Below are 19,470 nucleotides of genomic sequence, written 5' to 3'. Positions count from 1 at the left end.
AGTGGTATAAAAATCTCACATTTTTTTGTTGACAAAAGTGAGGGATGAGGCTGTGGATAACGAAATGCCCTTTTAAAATGGATGAAGCTTCAAAATCACATTTGGAGTTTAGCACTGTGCAGTGTGATAGTGATCTTCTAGTCCAGTCAAAGTGGGTTTTGACTCACCACTAATTGCAACAGAATTTTTTTCACTGCTATGAATGTCAGAGATGTCCGCTGAACAGCATACAAAAAGTATACTAAAATATACTTGGAAAAATCGCTCCAATCATTTTAAAAACTATACCAAATTATTCCTCTAGCCATAAGGATTCAGAAAAAATATAGTTTGCCATATCTGTACGGTTTTTGAGTTATAACCGAAAAGGTCAAAGGTCAAATGTTGGGGTCAACAGAGGTCAAAAAACTAAAAATTGTCTGATTTTAACCAAAATGGTCTCAAATTGTTCGGCTTGCAAACATAATTCATTTAAAGAATATTTGCACTGTTTAGGTTGTTTAATTACATGCGTAACATCGAAAACTAGGTCGGGGTCGAGTGTTTTTAAAGGACGAACACATTGAGACCATTTTTAAGGAGATCGGAGCATTTTTTCGAAGTTGACCCACGTGGAGCCCAAAATGTGACCTTTGACCTTTTTGCTTATAACTTGAGAATGGTACATCACAGATATGACAAACTAAACTTTTTCTGAATCCTTATGACTAGAGGAATGCTTTGGTATAAAAGATTAAAGCAATTTTGAAATTTGACCCCTGTATGACCTTTTCGCGCCAAAAACTACCTTTCCACCAAGTATATTTTAGTATATTTTTGGTATGATGTTCAGGGGACATCTCTAAAATGTATAAAAGTGAAAAAAATTCTGTTGCAATTAGTTGTGGGTGACACCACTAATTTGTTTAGATTGACTGGACTATTCAGCCATTTTCAAACCAACGGAAAATGGTGTATCATGTTATATTATGTGGGTTGGGTATGGGTAACCTTCATTGCACATTATTTATTGTTAATACATGAAATAATATTCTCTAAATACATACACACCCACCCCCACACATACACACACCCACGTTGTCTAGAGCAAAATGTTGACGTCCCAATAATACAATGAAGGCTGACAACAAATGAGCACAAATAACCATGACGTCATTGCTGTAGACAATTTCGGTGCGGGAATTTTGAATATCGCGTGTTGAGAGATGGCTGTTTTTATTCGTTTTTATGGTTAATATGAGTTTCTTTTTAAATAAAACAATGTGATTCGTGCTTGATTATTATTTTCTTACATTATAAGACATAATTGTGTGATTGCCGTACACTTCTTTTAAGACTTACTTTCAAAATACATAGAATATAGTATGCCGGGATAGTATGTATACAGGTCAATACTGAATGTCCAGGGCCAAGCACAGGAAATAGTGTGACTCTGTATCCTGATATAATAGCTTATAATGAGTTGACTCCAATGTCAATGTCAAATGCAATTGTATTATATCTACTAATTTAAATTTTGAGTGATAATGATGAACACATACATGTTGTTTACAAAAGTAAATAGTGACTGCAAAAAACAAAATTGTTTATAAAACCTTAGTCAATTGAAGCGCCAGTATCGGTGGATTTACTAAAGAGGTTTAGTTATCCGCAGTTGTTATAGATCGAGTGGACTTTGCATTCGATTCGCTTAATTCGCTGTAGAAGTGACGTAATATATCGGATTAACTACCATAGCAATAGATGAATACAATTTTGACTATATTGCCCTGCACTACAAGCCGGTTGCACTCATCACCTGTGTATGTCTGCAATCATAGATTGAATACAATACCGCTCTTTTCAAAGATACTAATCTTACAGTGATCAGCATGATATGGTTCAATGTATAGACACCGTGAACGTTGTAGTGCAGGGCGATATAGTCAAAAATTGATTTCATCTATTGCTATGGTAGTTAATCCGTGCTTATTAAGTCACTATTACAGCGAATTGCCCATGGGCTGACAACCGGCGTTCTGGGCATGACAAGTTGACAATAACATAACACTCCGTACTTAGTTGCACGTTTAAATTACTTTCTCGTTTCTTTTTTATTGAAAAGAATTGATTGTGTTAAAATACTTAATTCAACTACAAATGTGCGTGTTTTTGCTGGACCATGAAATGGTACAAGCCTATATTAGTGTTTGTTACTTACTAACTTACTTACTGAGTAACCTTTTGGTCTGAAATGGGCATATGTTGAAATGCCACGAAGTTATGACCACCCGCGTGGTGTCAAATGAAATAGACAAAAATACAGAAATACAGGGGGTTCTACTCCTTAAAGTTTACAAGTTGTGGTCCATTTTGATCTAAATCATCAGAAGTCGCCCAATTGGGCTTCTAATCACGGGTTTAGCAACCGGGTGACACTCCTACTGGGGTGACACTCCTCATAAGACCCTAGGTCAGCATTCATATTTGTGTCCTTTTGATATCACGAAATGACAAGACGGTATGACCCCCAAATGTGAGAAATGAAAGAGAGCAAAGTCCCCCCCCCTCGCCTGAAGCCACATGGTTCAGCTATGGTGCGGTAACCGCACTAGTTTTACCAAGACTACCAAGTTGCTGCTTTAGTTTCATTATTTTTCATCGTTCATCCGGAAAGCCAACCTCACCAATGAGTACGTGCTGGTAATAGCTGTTAATTAAATACTATAGCTACCGAATCAGACCATCAAGTTATTTATAGAGTCATGAAATCTAACTATATTTTACCATGTTTACCCATTTCTTTACCCGCTTCGTAATGTTATACTAGACTCGAACAATATTAACAATGAGGAAATATATTAATGTCAAATCTGTAAGGCTTCATGTCCAGGAATAGACCTATCGTTTCCTTGACTAGATCGGTTTCAATCAAAGCTGCTCCCAATTGGTTGATTCTTCCCACCACCACCACCACCTCAAGAACTCACTCAGCTGAATTTGTTATACACAGATGTCTCATGCTAGGACCAGAGGATGCTATGGTGTCATATGACAACATAGCATAATTATATAATAGCTTTCCTTGGACGGTACACTTTGCATCATTTGTTGAACAATGACACTATTCTTGGTGACCACATCTTTAACTAAGCTAATAACCTCCTAGCAAAACAAAAATGTTGTTAAAACGTTTATTCAAAACGTTTTAATGTCGGGTTATATAAAGGTCATGAAAACGTTTTTAAACCTTAGTTTAAAATATGTATGGCAAACATTTAAGTAACATTCTATTTAGAATGTTTTGCATCAAGTTTTCAAAAATGTTTAGGATTGAAAGTATGACTTTATTTAAACTTTAAGTAGCGATTTTATTGTACTTTCGTAGACATTTAAACGTTTTCTAGTAAACGTTTTGTGTTTACTGGGCTTATGTCTGACCCAGAAGACAAACTACTGCAATTGGCAGGGGGTTATTTACAAACCTGGATCATTCGCCCTACACACTAGAGAAATTATACAAGAAACTAATATGGTAACAAACAATTTCCAAAGGTTTAAACTGACGTTCAGCTTAAATTCAACTAACCTTGAATTTTCGATTTGTAGACCAAAAACTTGCCTTTTGTTACCCACTTTTGGTCGAATGAGGGCGTCGTATCGGTGTATAATGACCAATCTTCTGATGAAGATGTATGTCACATATCGAAAATTTATTGTGAAAGTCAGTTTAAATTTTTGAAAATTGTTGATCGAGTTAGGCATAAATATTAGCAATAACAATACTTCTATACTCTACTAAATATATTAATGTCAGATTTACCCTGTTGTATAGTCATTTTCTGCACGATTAGAAATAATCAACTTGCACCTTAAGATTTGGTTTGTTAATTTCGGGCAATATTTCTCCTGAATATCGTCTCTTTAATCTTTGGCATGATATAGTTACGTTCTCGATCTTCGGAAGGCTTTTGATCACTCTGTGCACTGTTTGCAGGGAAAACTCTGGACCTTTTTCGATTTCATAATCGCTGATATACAGACTCTGTAAGCTTTGATGACCCCGAAGAGAGTTCAAACCATTGTCAGAGTATTCACCACCAAGAAGAGATAGTTCTTTAAGTTTTGGAAGATGACCTGATATTGCACTTAGTATAGAATCTGAGATAATGATATCTATGCCTAGAATCTCAAGTTGGGGCATTTTGGACGTCATTTCAAGAAATGCGTCATCTGTGAAGTCGAGTCTACCCAACCACAGCTCTCGCAAAGAAGTCCAGCCAACCACTTCATCCAGTACAAAATCAACATTTCCGTATCCACTGAATTTGAAGATTTGTAATTTCCTTAGGTTGTTGACGAATGTTTTGAAGATTTCTTTTTCGTTATCATCGATTACTTTAGCGTCAATCAGACATAGTTCGCGTAAATCGGCGATAGAATCTGTCAAAAGTTGGACGCCGCGAAGAGTGAGTTTGTAAGAATGAAGCGCAAGATACTTTAGTTGTGTACATTTACTCATACTTCTTGCCGTTTCTTCAGCTTGTTGTTCTTCAGACACGTATAGTAGTGATTTTATTGTACTTTCGTAGCAGTTATTATTACCGGACAATTTCTTGACATTGTAATTTGCTAAAAAATTCAAACGACATTCAACTACCGTTGGCGGAATTATAAAAATGTCGCTGAATGTTTTACTCACGCGTTCATCACAAAGTAACGATTTGTAAGAGTAAAAATCGTCTAAAGTATTACTGTTTCTTGGAAGAAATGAAAACACCCGAAGATATGGACAATTTTCGTTCAGAAATGTCAGTATTTTAGCGCTTATGAATCGTAGATGTATTTGTAATAGTGCTGAACCCGCGTGTGTTCTAAGAAGATTCAAAATGGCGTCTTCTTTAGCGGGGAATAGCCACGGCTCTGATTGGTGGTTCTTAGAAGGGCCTTTATCCCAAAAATCAATGCATTGCCATGGTCGCTTTTCTTTCATCAAAGTATACCAGCGCGTACACACTCTGTAAACAGAAAAGGAAACAAAATAGATTACAGAAGGCATATTGTTACCCAATGTGAAATGTCTGCAGACACTATGACGTGGTGACCATTGAGCTAGAGACTCATGTCAGCCTGTCGCTCTCGCATAGCCATGTTCAGATGTTAGCAGTCTGAGTCTGAGAAAGACGGCACATATATGGTAATGACCTTTGACTTTGGCTGTACACCGGCATAATGGGGATCTTATGGGAAAACTGTACACATCAGGCAATCACATCTGCGACTTGCAACCATATAATTTGGTTTGACATAAATGGCCAGTGGCATGGAGGGGGTGTAAGCCCCCCCCCCCAAAAAAAAGAAATCATGGACCGTTGGTACAGATCGGCGGTAACATGGCGGTCCTGTGGCCGTGTATATACCAAAATTAACAACATGCTTTTTCCTTTTGGAAATTATTTTGCCACAATGCTTGTCCGCCAATTTACCGAAATAGCTGGTATGTAACAAGGTACCCATATATCAATAATACATTGCCCAACGTTGGTCCGACGTTGGCATACTGACCATCATTTAAGGTTGGCATAAAACCGTTGGCTCAACTTTGGCGTACCGACCGTCAGTTTAAGATTGGCAAGCTACGTTGGCTCGACGTTGGCATACCGATTATCATTTTAAGGGTGGCACAAAAAAAAACCCGTTGGCCCTACTTTGGCGTACCGACCGTCGTTTTAAAGTTGGCTGGCTACATATGTTTGACGTTGGCATACCATAATAAGGTTGGTATAACGTTGTCCGCTACATTGGTTCATAGTTGGCACACCGACCATTATTTTAGGGATCGGCACAACAGGCGTTGACCTAACCATGGCATGCCGACCGTCCTCTTAAAGTACATAGCTGACTACGTTGGCTTGACGTTGGCATACCATAATAGGTTGGCATAACAAGGTTGCCACAGCGTTGGCCTAACGTTCCTATACCAATCATTATTCAAGGCTGGCGCAACAACATAGAACCTTCGTTGGTTTGGCGTCGGCTTACCATTGCCAACGTTATCTTGCTATCTGGGTACACATAGCAGAATATATGGCACGTCACGCTAACAAAGTGGTAGTACCTTGTTGCTTTGGAAAAACACTGATAAAATTGAGCTATTTTGAGCATACCTGGGAGCAATCAGTTTGTCGTAGAGTGAGAGGTGAGAGAATATAATGACCATGACATTGTTGGGTAATGCGTATGTCATATCAATGTTCCTGCTCCTGGACTGTCCCATTGCAGTAGAGATTTGTTGTGCTTCTTAGCTGTTAGTATCTGTTATCTACAATCATAGGAAAACAAAAAACCGGAATTTAAAGCAAGGACAACTACAAGCTGTGTCAGAATGATTGTTTTTATGGTTATTGAAAAGCTACTTCTTCCCAATGCAACATTGAATCCTCTTGCAATGACCATGACTGGTTGTTACATGACTGTTTATGATATTAAGAGCACACGACGTATTTTTGGTCGAAGCAGCCAACAAAAATCGGTTTTCATTATTTAAATCAATATATTCAAAGTGAAAAATAACACTTTGAAATTTTGCAAAAGTTCATTCTACAAATCATATACTTTGAAAACGTGCTTTATTTTATTGTTGTTAATGAGTTATGTACGTTTTACAAAGGTGTTGTTGTTATGACACATTATTCAAATTACTTATAATTAATTTCTCACCCCCCCCCTACACCTTACACATACCTACCCTACCCCCTCTGGAAAACACAGCTCAACAAATGAACAGAATAATGTATAATTTAATATACACACAAATATGTTTCAAATTATGTACAGACATTCAAACTGGAACTGAATGTAACTCGACTCCAGAAGAAGTAAATATTTCTCGATTTACTGTTGAATGCCTGTTTAAACTTAGTTTATTATCTACCAACATGACCAACGCGAATGAAATATCCACAAACTTGCACGTTAAATACGCAGATCCGCATAGTCCAAGATCATAAATTACAGATTTATATGTGTAGCGGCATAAAAACTGATGGCATTAAATCATGCAATGTACATAAAGTTTTAAAACTTCATAAGCATCATTCCTTCTACACAATAGCATACACTTACGATTATATGCTTTTTTGATTACATAAGTTATAATATTCTTAATTTGTTGCGAATCAACCTACCTCCAAGTACTGCAACGTAATGATGAACTGCTCTAGGCAAGCCAATGAAGTTGAGATGATTCATGCTGAGTCTCATGTTCTGCTTCTCTTTGAACATTTAATTAATCAAAATTACTTTATTTATAAATTTTAGTTTTTCCATCATGACTGGTCATAATTGCTTACTGTTGTTGTTACAACCAGTACCAGTACTTGCTGACCCGTAACACTCGGTGTACATGTCAATGCGTAACAAAACAAGGAAATTGCTTGTCGTTGCCTAGATAGTGACGACCTTTATTTGCAGTCACTGATTCTTTTGTGTGCTAATTAAATCGTTTAAAGGAAAGTTGTCCTTTTTTATATAATTTTTTTCATTTATATACTTGAAAAATGCATCCCGTGAGGGTTAAACTATATGGTTTTGAATTGGCTGTCTTGTGCGCATATCTGTAACGTCTTAAAACACATGCAAATAATAAATAATAATAACACTAATAATAATAATAATAATAATAATAATAATAATAATAATAATAATAATAATGATAACAATAATAATAATAATAATAATAATAATAATAATAATAATAATAATAATAATAATAATAATAATAATAATGATATTAATAATAATAATAATAATAATAATAATAATAATAATAACAATAATAATAATAATAATAATAATAATAATAATAATAATAATAATAATAATAATAAAATAATAATAATAATAATAATAATAATACTTGAAACAAATTCATCAGGATCGTTCATAGTTCAATACAGTAGAAAAGGTTCTTTTTCAGATCCAATTATTCTGGTACTTACTCAGAAATATTTCAATTCCTATCAGGAATCTTGATCACTCTGTTGTGGTGTTTCTAGATGTTTGATGAAACGGCAACACTGTTTGGTCTTGATGACGTAACCACGACGTAACTTGATGACGTAATTGAAATATTTCTGAGTAAGTACCAGAATAATTGGATCTGAAAAAGAACCTTTTCTACTGTATTAATAATAATAATAATAATAATAATAATAATAATAATAATAATAATAATAATAATAATAATAATAATAATAATAATAATAATATGCTCCAAAGGTGTTAAAGAGAAGCTGTATCTAACTTTGGTTAGGCCACACCTCGAGTATGCCTCGATAGCATGTAATCCAGTCACAAAAGAAAACACAAAACTCCTCGAAATGGTGCAAAGACGCGCGGCACGCTTTGTCTTAGGAGACTATGGAAGAAAATCAAGTGTGAACAATATGCTTCAAACCTTAAATTGGAACACTTTAGAGCAAAGACGTGAAAAGCAACGTTTATATGCTTTTCATAAAATAATTCATGGTGGATTTGAGCTTTAAGTTGATTTGAATAGATACACCACCAAGAAAGTTGACAGACCAAGACGGACGCACAACCAACAATACCAGAGCAACTCTAATTTCATCACAACAAGCCAGTTCGCTACATCATTTTCCCCCTTACAATTTCATCCTGGACCAGGGCCGTCGCTAGAGGGGGGTCACCCCCAATACACAATTTAGTCGGCAAAATTTGAATGCTGTCGGCAAACCATGTGACTGTCGGCAAATGTAGTCAAAGGTATGTGTGATTGTCGGCAAATTGTGAGAGCCATATAACAGATTAATGTGTTACGAAATTGTGTTGTTGTAACGTAATAGACCTACTGTGAATGGTATAGTAGTTACAAGTTAAAAAAATTTGTTTGAAAAAAAATTTTGATTCCTAACCCCCGATTAAAAAATCACGGAAATGTTCAAAATGCGTTGTCAAATTGAGGATTTCCGATTCTGAACTCCAATCTGCTGGATTTTCTCGCCTTTGCATACTTTAAAAGTATGGATTTCCAACAATCACGACGGCGTGTGCATTTTCTGGAATAACCCAATGGGTGACTCCATTTAAAATCTACACCACCTGTGAAGGAGATAAAGGTCTTCCATAGGTGGTGTATGGATTTCAAATGGAGTAGCCCAATATGCATCGTTACCCAACACGTCTCTTTACGTTTTCAGCCATTCTTCTTTATTTCCCAAAGGAATTATTTCTTTATCCCTGAAATCGGACCAGCTTACCAGTTTGTCATACAGTCAAAGGTAATATACAAACCAAATGGGGAATCAGTTACATCACTAGGATCAGGCAAGTGACCTTTTTCAGTCCAGCTTTCCAGAAAGTGACCTTCGCAATTGGTCAATGTTTACAACCGGTAACAGGTGCGTGTTTTCCATACTGTTGAATAAAATATTACCAGCTAAAACGCTGGTTCAATAGGATTTATTCGTTTAAGAGGTTTGTATACATTACATCCTAATACCTAGTCTAGTCTATAATCTATAGCTTCTATTGATTATTGAAAAATGGAATACATCGTATGAAAGTATTGTACAAAGCGTTCAGTCGTTGTTGGCAGATGATGTCCCACATTAATACTGAAGCGGTGATTGAAAAATTGTGTACTTCCAACAAAGACAGTTGACCAGACACAAAGAAATTCAGGATGACGCTGCAAATAAGAACAATAATAATAATAGCATTTAGAACATTTAGAACTTACTTGTAAGCCAACTCACAAGTAAGGACGTCCTTCACTGGTAAATTTCACCCTATTTTCATCGAAGTAAAAAAAGCACAAAGACACATTACGTGGTCAGTGCCTTAGATATCGAAGCAGAAAAGACCTGTCAAAAATAGCACAAAAGCACCAACACTATTGTGCTATTGACTGGTCAAAACAGATGAAAAATAAGGATTACAAATATACACCAATCCGAGAAGCGTTTACTGTATTTGGCCCTCTATTGACGGCAACACAGATGTCCCAGAGCGGGAGATTTAATTCGTAATTCAATACTCATGATTGTGTATTGAATATCACTGTTGTGTACAATTCCCGGGTACAATTCTGTATAGCACACAATAAATAATGGATGGAACCCCCGACCTCGGGACACCGCAGTTTTACATCGGGGACACCGCAGTAATGGCGAAGTCGGATAGGTGTATAATTATATGACCAGTGGTTTTGATTTTTACGGGTCTTTCTGGTTCGATCTGTTCTTTAAGATGCTTTTTCTTAGAGTGTTTGATGATTATGACGATTTGCCCTGTTGATCTTCAACAGTTTCACTCATTGTCTCGTTATGGACTGCAATAGAAAATGGATTGTGAACTGAAAACAGAAATGATTCCCCAGCAAACACAAAATGTTTGACAGAAAACGTTTAAATGTCAGGTTATATAAAGGGTATAAAACCGTTTTAATAACATTCCAAAAACATTTTTTGAAAACTTGATATAAAACATTCTAAACAGAATGTTATTTTTGGGCTGAAAAAAATATTTTGCAAAAGTGTTTGCCCAAAATATTTGCAATAACGTTTTAAAAACATTTTCATAACCTTTATAACCCGACATTTAAATGTTATTAAAACGTTTTGAAAAAAAAAAGAATATTTATGTGTTTGCTGGGTCAACTGCTCAGTTCATCCAAAGACTTCAAATATAGTTCAACACGCTCCCTCAGCTTCACATCCAGAAGTGGACATTGCTGAGTATCAGCGAAGATGTGTTCAATACAAACAAACTAAATTTGATTTTCGACGAACCTTTTGTTCTTATCCTGCAAATGTAGCAGGACAACAAATCTGATATGAGTCTCGAATGACGCTATGAGTTGCATTATAGGGCTCTGGTCTGACAGTAACACTCTGGAAGTCGAGACTACACCCAACAGGGGCTTCTGGTGATAAGGTTGTCTTCACGTTACCATCCTTACAGTTTACTACACATGGCTTAGGTGTGGGTACATAAACTGGAAGTTCAGCTTGTTCTGGAGAAAAAATTATGCCAAAAGTATTAGAATTTCAAGCAAGTTATGGTTATCTTCGGGTTCTGCATCTAGAACTGGGCTTTCTTCCCTCAGAATATTAATCCGCCTTGTCTCTCGTATGAATATGATATTAAAGTAAAGTGTGCTGAGGCTTGTAGCTCAACGTCTAGGCGTTGTGCCTGTGCATAGCGCACTCTAAATCACTGCGGGTTTTTTTTAAAGGTAATAATAGGAAATTTCGCAAATATTCTGAAGCGGAATTTACTCTAGATCGTTGAGCTATTTCGCTTAGCGTGTATCGCTTTTCACGCTGAGTGATTGCGATGCATTACTTTTCACGCTAATCAACTGCGATGTATCGTTTTTCAAAAGCGTTAATCGCATAATTTTGCGATACATCTTTCGTTTATAGCATAAATTATTCAAAACAGAACAAAATACATTTTTACGATATCCGTAATCCGTAATGTTGATAATTCTTGTTTGAATTAATTTACTTCCGAAAATTGATGATCAAGAAGAATAAAATAATTTTAATTAAATTTGTTAAAACAAAATATAGATTCAGTTGGTGGGCAATGATTAGATTAATTGATGCATTCATGTGACAAACGACATTACCCGGGAGTTTTTCAACTCGCACAAGTAGTTTTGCAAAAGAGATGAAATTAAAAGTAAACCGAAAGCATGCGTGCGATTTAACGATAAGCGCCTATAGGTCCATGCAAGCACCCACCGAAGCCAACCTTCAAACAACTTATAAGGCCTATACTGCGTCTGAAACGGTTAGTTCAAACTGAAAGCAAAGCTGCAGAATGCTTAACATTACCTAAGGCTTATAATCGATCAGTCCCGTTATTGAAATGCGCCACCGATTGGTTCAAATAGCGCGTATGCGTATCGCATCGACTCGTATGCGCTGAACCGTGTTATATCGTGTCATATAACACGGCTAAGAATCAATACGATTGCAGAAACTTTTTGCGTTTAAGAAGTATTTAAGAATGAATAAAAACAAACAAATTGTTTTCTGTCACTTAACAGTCGTCTTAGGGTATTTAAATAAAGGCACTTAATTTAATGCCCACGTGACCACATGGGTGCTGACATTACAGCGTATAGACAGGATGTCTGGAAAAGTGACCTTTGGCACAGCGTGTGGTCTTCCTGTGTATTTCAATTGGAAACGCGGGATGCATGTCCAAATTTTCTAGCAAACTTGTCATTTTTTTGCAAAAGTTTCCGTCGATTTTTTTTTCGTCGATAAAAAGTTTCAAATTTTAGTTCTTGAAAACATAGTAAAAAAGCAGTGTGTAATTAATTTGCTTATTACATTTTCAGCAGTTTTGATGATATTTGTCTGAAAAATTCCTATCTATTAGCATTGTAGCACATCAACTGATCACTTGGTGATCTTGGTATGGCGACGCCCATGGGTCACGTGGGCATTAAATTTAGTGCCTTTTATGAAATAGCCTATGGTGACTGCTTAAGAATGACAAGTTTACTTTTGTATATATTGTATAGCTATAGTAAGACGTTAAGTGTAGAAAATATATTATTATGCTCAACATATTTTGTACTCAAAGTATTCTTTCTCCGACCAGAAGAGTTCTCCAAATCGTTCGCGGATGAAATGTCAAATTTCAGAAAATAAAAGAATAAAAAATGCAACCTATATCCCGGGCAATATACGTACATTGACAGCTTACCCAGAATTTAACGTAGCCTAAATCAATTTAGCAGCTGCGTGAGACCTAGCCAATTAGCCATTCGCCACGGAATCTTGCATGACAACTGATATGACAAAAATCTTATAGACCATCCATCACATATGGGCCATAATGTCGGCAGATCTCCTTCTGAGATTTGGTTCATTGAAGAGCTCAAAACAATTTCCAACCCATTTTTTTTTCTACTACCTTACAAATAAGCAATAGTATACAAATATTGAATGTTTATGAGTACAATGGCAAGAATATTTTCATGAGATGAAATATGGACTGTTCCATTGAACGAGGCTTTGCCGAGTTGAAAGGAACAGTTCATATTTCACCAAATGAAAAAATATTCTTTCCAGTGAACGAATAAAAGCATTCAATATAAACTCATATAAATTTCCTTATCATCCACTTAATTTTATAAATCACCACGCGATATACGCCCGCGTCTATCAGCGTTGCCATGGAAGCTGCGTGCCAGTGCAATGGAAAATGGACTATTGCACTTGTGCGGAGTGCAATAGTCTTTTACTATAAAAAGTAAATATATTCATTGGGTACCATTGGTTACCATTGAGTGCCATTGAGTACCATTGTACTCATAAATATTCAATATCATTGTACTCATAAATATTCAATATTTGTATAATATATCATTGTAAAGTTTATTTTAAGAAGAATTCGCCTTTCCAATGTCTCAAAGTGAGAATGCCACAATTACATTTCAATTTTTGGTAGACAGTCACATAATATATGAACTCACCCGTCGTGGGTTCCTCTGTCGTAGGTACTGGCTTAGGTGGAGGTGGTCTTACAGGATATATTGGTCTTCGAGCTGTTTGCAAAAATGGTGAAGGAAATGAAATATTAATACAATGCATTTTACAACATGATGAAAAATATATACTTCATGATTTGCTTCTCACCTCTGGCTTCCCATATTAGTTTGTTTCTTCCGTTTTAAGTTGTAACATAAGCTGCGGCTCTCTGTATATGGGTCAGGCAGCAGCAACATATGATTCATCTGGCTAAATCACAGTGTGTCACGGGTGTAAGTCTAAATTTAATAACAGCCTTTTTTGTTGAAGAGCCCATTAGTCAGAAGGTTCATCAGTCCAATGAGGGTTAAAGTTATAGGGTTTGAGGCATTCTAAGTTAGGATTGGGGTTAAAGATAAGGTTAGGGTTGTGGTTTTTATTCAAGAGTCGTCGAGTACCATTTTAATAACCGCTGTGCCATTCTATCGTTTCAAATCATAGTGGAAATACACATCCAGTGGTGTCAACGTATGTTAACTTTTACTTACGTAAATCATTGCATGTATAATGGCAGTATCCATGACAACAAACTGCTGTAGATAGTGTCCTGCAGATAAATTCATATCCTTTGCATGGCATACCGATTGGATCTGTAAACCAACACAATAAATACAATAATTAGGCCAATATTTTGCATGTTCTACAAATGAAGAGCTTATTTCCAAACCGTGTTAAGTCCACAAACACATGTTTCTCATTTACTTATGTAATCACAATTACTTTGACAAGTTTGACATTAGCAACAATGAGTTAATATGTACCATCAACAAGCCATTATTTACCATAACAATGCTGCATAACAATATGCAGACTATTGTTCTCATTTGGGAACCAACGGCCTCACGCAGTATTGTTACTGTGCATCAATCCACTGTTTGCTTTGTAATGGTGAAACTGAAATTACCTATAGCATCACAAATTCACAACCCATTGCAATATCGCACAGGTAAATAAGAAACATGTGTTTGTGGACTTACCACGGTTTGGAAATAAGCTCTTCAAATAATGTAGTTCAATTTAACGATAAAAACAAACATGCTTGCCATATACTTACTTCAGTGCTTATGTATGGCAAATCTTGTCGTCGGACTCCCGCAATGGATCTCCAAACTACTGAATCTAGCCTCGGAAGTTAGAGACTCTTACTTCCATGATCTAGCATAGGACGATTTTCGACAGCTGCCTTAAGAATATTCTTCCTCTTGATCCAAGGGATAAGAGAAAACATTTTTGGGAGCCTGGTGGATGTTTTCACTTGGAGCTTTATCTTTATCTTTACCCGTTTCCCCCATGTTTCGTTCATAGGGTGCATGCTGATGCCTTTTCATTGACGCCGCACTGTCATCACACCTGATTTTCAAGCACTTATTCGCTTGGCACTCTCCAGTTGGCTCTTTCCTGTGTCAGTCTCTTGATGTGGGTAATGTGATGCATCTGTTATGCACCTGTCATGCACCCTTCTCAATTCAGTTATAAGCGAAACTGTCAAATGTCATATTAATAACTTATTTTGATCTACACAAGGCCAACATCGTACAAATGCTCTAACAGTCTTTAGACTATATAATTTGTTACATTATGAAAAACCATAAAATAAAAACTATAACTTGATAATTCGTTACCCACTTCAGATTCCCGAAATATGCAGCATTACTTATTTTTGACAACTTTTTGGGAAAGGGGGGCAAAAGAAGATTCATATTCGCTGTCGAAGTTATGTAATAATCGGATTAACTACCATAGCAATAGATTAATACAATTTTTGAATAGATCGCCCTGCACTACAAGCAGGTTGCACTCATCACATGTCTATGTCTGCAGTCATAGATTGAATACAATACCACTCTTTTCCGAGATTCTAATCTTACAGGTGCGAGTGATAAGCATTTCTTTGACATCTATGGTTCAATGCATAGGTACCGCGTGAATGTTGTAGTGAAGGGCGATCTATTCAAAAATTGTATTCATCTATTGCTACGGTAATTAATCCTGTTACATCATCACTTCGAAAGCGAATTGGTTATCTTCTTATTAATAATCTAGTCCTATATCGACAATTCTATTACCCCCACGACCCACTATTCAAAATCGCGCACTGTGATTTGTTGAAACGCGTCACGTGAAAGACCATTAATTAGCGATAAAGTGGCAGGGCAACGAACTTTATGTTCTTCTATCATCACAGCGCACAGCAAAGCGCACACCACACCTGCTTATGTAGGGGAGGATGGAATGCCAGGGGTGTGTTATTGTATGTGCATACCTGCTTATAGGGGAGAATTGAATGTTAGGTTGTGTTATTGGAATGTGCATACACTTTGGCTACGCGTAGGCGCTCCACCTTGAGGTAAACAACTTGAAATATTTGGGCAAAAAATGTGATATTTTCTCTTTAAATCGCACTATTTTGTGGTAATAGAATAGAAATAAAGGGTGCAGCATTATCCTTTACACGCAAATAATGTGTCCTCGGCAGTAAAACGTTTAAATAATGGGTTCGGCTGCGCCTCACCCATTATTTACGTTTTACTGCCTCGGGCACATTATTTGCGTGTAAAGGATCATGCATTTTAAATACCCTTTATTTCTTAATTTTTAACCAATTTGCTCAAGCATTGAGCTCTCTGATATTAAATGTCATTGAACCTAGGATAGCGTGCCACCACGGAGAGTAATAAAGGTGGTTTGTGCAGTCAAGGCTGGGGAAACAAGGTTATTTTCTTAATGTATTGGATAAGCCCTCATTACAACATTTGAGGAAATCTTGCATAACAAGTTATTAGACATATATGGTTGGATTCATAGGAACTAGGTGTTAACATGGTTAAGGTTGTGCGCTCTGTCAACTGCAGACTGGAGCAAGTAAAGCAAGGCTAGTAGATTTACCACATGCTGCAACGTCTAGTAAAAATAAAATGATTGCTTTCTCTTCCTGTGTGCAGAAATAAGCAATCGTATTTATCATGATCACTCTCAGTGGGAAATTTCTGACATTGTTTTGTATTGTATCTTCGAAAGTAATGATGATAAGTGCATATCCATAAAAGTATACATCTTTTAGAAAGGAAATGATACAAGGAATGCAACTAGCATGGCCTTTTTTCGTCCACCATAACAAGTTATCTTAAATTTCCAAATTAAAGAAAACTACACATTTGTGTTTTTAAAGACACAAAACTAGAAACTATTTTTTCAATGTCCTTTGTTTCTTTTAACAATTGTATCTCATTATACAGACTTGACATTAAGTAAAGATAATTTCTTCACGAAGTGTTAAGACTAGTCTGGAAGTGGTTTGCATAAACCGCACGGGCTAAATATTAATTGAGGTGTGTCGGGAGAAAATAATAATTGTTTAATAGAAAATGTGCTTGGTGGATTAATGAGGTTGATCCTTGGCTTGGTGGATTAAATAAGGCTGTGTCCATGGCTGAGGCTTGAGAGGCACAATTTTATGCAACATTGTTCTGTTATTATTAAATTTATTGGGGTTTGAGGTGATAAATTTCTAAACCTCGTCAGCAATTGGCATTCATCAGAGCTGAAATGCACATGCAATGTACCAATTTTGTGAAAATGGGAGGAGCTTAAAATATGGCTCTTTAAAGTGGCACGTACTCAGAAAGTTTGAATGGTCCCCGGGGTCAAATGTTATAGACTTACCATGTTTACGGTACAAAAACAACTTCGCGGATTCCTGGTTGAAAATGAACTCGCGCTGTTTTTTTGTTACTGAACATTTTGCCCTAGCGGACCATTCAAAATTCCTGAGTACGTACCACTTTCTAAGAGCCAAAAGCTTGTCCCCCTTTAATTTAAAACTTGTACATTACAAGTGCATTTCAGTTCTAACGAAAATTTATTGGTATATATAGACGAATCCAACAAGCCAAGTCATGGAGAGGATTTGGTCGGCCATAACGGGTCCCCGCATACACCAAACTGGTGTAGTGACTGCCCAATTGGGTGGATTAAAGCCGCTTAAATTTCGATGCTAGATTATTTTGTGTTGTACACTGTCATTGTTCTTTTGTCTACGTGTAACACAGGTGATAGAATGCAGTTTAAAATACCCTCCAAGGCCGAATCATTTCACATTTTAGGTGAGATGGAGCCGACGGGGACCCAACTTTGGTAGCCATTGAGGTGTAGGAATGCGTGAAATTGGATTCGTCTATAGGTTCAGTTCAGTAAATATCACCTCAAACCTCAAATCCGCCGTTTGTGTCAAATTCACTACATTATGAGCACCATAATGTAAACTCATGGAAACACATTTTCTATCAAAATAATTATTGTGCGCCATCTCCCGAAACACCCCAATTAATATCTACCCATGCGGTTTATGCAGACCCGTTACCCCTTTCAAACTAGTCTGGTACTTGGTGCAGAAGTATTCCATCATGGGGACCGGGGGGACCTAGTTCGTAGAAACATAATCTGATTGGACAATATCAAAATACTGATTAAAATACCATGTAAAAATCACACTTCAAGACATACATCAATATATAAAAAATACATAAAGGGTATCCGATTATGCCGAAATTGCAAGTTAGTGTGTCTTCAACATTAGTATTACTACACACCTTCACTTCATCCCGTATATTATGCAATACACGTATGTATCAAAATAATTGGTACCCATCAATTTTGATGGTTATTGAAAAGCCGGTTTCTTCCAAATGCAATATTGGCAGTCATGTTCACAATCACTGGAAACTGATGGGTACCAATCATTTTGATACAGCCTGTAGCCTCTGCGGCGCGAAAGTTGAGATTGAATTCAGATTTGCTTTCATTTGTAAATAGCTAGGTATCATATTTTCCTTCCACATGTCGTGATCTTATCTTAAATTATGTTTCATTGTTTCCTTGCTGCTGTAGACTCTTTAGCAATTCCCTTATATTATGCCCACGCCAGGATCAAGCGAGTCTCCGCACAGAGCGACTGTATAATCAAATTTTCATAACATCAATTTTATTATTATATAGATTGGTAAAATAGACTACTCACGCTGTCTTTTGGCAACTTCGAGTAATTCTCCTTCGAGAACATTGCTACAGAAAGCTGGTAGCGCCAACGAAATAAATATAATCAATCTCATGATGGCTGCCAAAAGGTGGTCGAATTCTATTAAACACCAAAAGGATTCTTTTAAGTTTCCTTAAAGCTCTTGTGTCCACTTAATATCCAGTGTGGGCAGTGTCCACTTGGTATAGATAAGAAATATATGCTTCAAATCTCTTTTAATCATTTTGAAGACTGACTGCGTCTTGGTCACGTGCTTTTAATTTCTATGCTTACTTAACCCCGTGTGTATATTGGTATCGTCTGCAAACGTCCAATTTGTGATGTGATCAAGCAAATTCAGTCGGAAGTCGGAAATATTGATCTTGAGATATAGCCAAACAAGGAAATATGTCCTTTTGTTTTTTCTATTGTTTTGGGCACTCTTTAACTGTTCACATCTTTTGAACTAGTTGTATAATTTCAATGGGGTTTGCGGCAAAATGCTTTTCACAATCCTATAAGAAACTGAAAATTGAATATGACCGACTTCAGACTGATTTTGCTTGATCACACGACAAAAATTTTAACCAAGAAAAAACAACCGCGAAATATTTCAATACCGTATTTCAAACATTTTTCAAATGTTCCTAGATTAGCCTATACATTTTTAGCATATTCGATGAGTCCTTCTCTTAACCTGAAGTACACTTTTGCGAGGTACAGTCTTCAATATTAACAATTCTGTACCGAGATCTAGACTACATCGTCGTTTTATTTATTTATTGTCCCAAATTAATCCTTAACAATGTCCACATTATAGCGAACATAAAATGTAACCAGATTTATTATGTCAAATTCAACCAAATTAAGATAAAATATTTTATTTAAAAAAAAAAATTA

The 19,470-nt window shown here is 36.4% G+C and overlaps 2 protein-coding genes across 3 annotated transcripts; both read right to left on the bottom strand.

The window, feature by feature from the left end:
- Positions 1-2,083: 2,083 nt before the first annotated feature.
- On the bottom strand, positions 2,084-7,621 carry LOC140166444 (uncharacterized). Its single transcript, XM_072189920.1, has 3 exons — positions 7,167-7,621; positions 6,147-6,301; positions 2,084-4,997 (listed from the first exon to the last, which is right to left on the bottom strand). The coding sequence occupies exons 2-3, from the start codon at positions 6,254-6,256 to the stop codon at positions 3,830-3,832; spliced, it is 1,278 nt and encodes a 425-aa protein (XP_072046021.1). The 5' UTR covers positions 6,257-6,301; positions 7,167-7,621; the 3' UTR covers positions 2,084-3,829.
- A 607-nt stretch (positions 7,622-8,228) lies between these two features.
- LOC140166443 (uncharacterized) lies at positions 8,229-18,835 on the bottom strand. 2 transcript variants are annotated; one of them, XM_072189919.1, is made up of 5 exons: positions 18,574-18,835; positions 14,045-14,146; positions 13,502-13,573; positions 10,794-11,014; positions 8,229-9,691 (listed from the first exon to the last, which is right to left on the bottom strand). In XM_072189919.1, exons 1-4 carry the CDS (start codon positions 18,662-18,664, stop codon positions 10,803-10,805), a joined length of 477 nt encoding a protein of 158 aa, XP_072046020.1. In that variant the 5' UTR covers positions 18,665-18,835; the 3' UTR covers positions 8,229-9,691; positions 10,794-10,802. The 2 variants fall into 2 exon arrangements, with proteins under 2 accessions (XP_072046020.1, XP_072046019.1); XM_072189918.1 differs by having other exon boundaries at positions 8,233-9,691; positions 10,794-11,017; positions 18,574-18,828.
- Positions 18,836-19,470: the final 635 nt, after the last annotated feature.

The sequence above is a fragment of the Amphiura filiformis genome, chromosome 12, assembly GCF_039555335.1.
Source record: "Amphiura filiformis chromosome 12, Afil_fr2py, whole genome shotgun sequence".
NCBI classification, from domain to species: Eukaryota; Metazoa; Echinodermata; class Ophiuroidea; order Amphilepidida; family Amphiuridae; genus Amphiura; species Amphiura filiformis.
The sequence above is the reverse complement of the archived record's forward strand: the minus strand, read 5'-3'. Positions and strand labels throughout refer to the sequence as shown.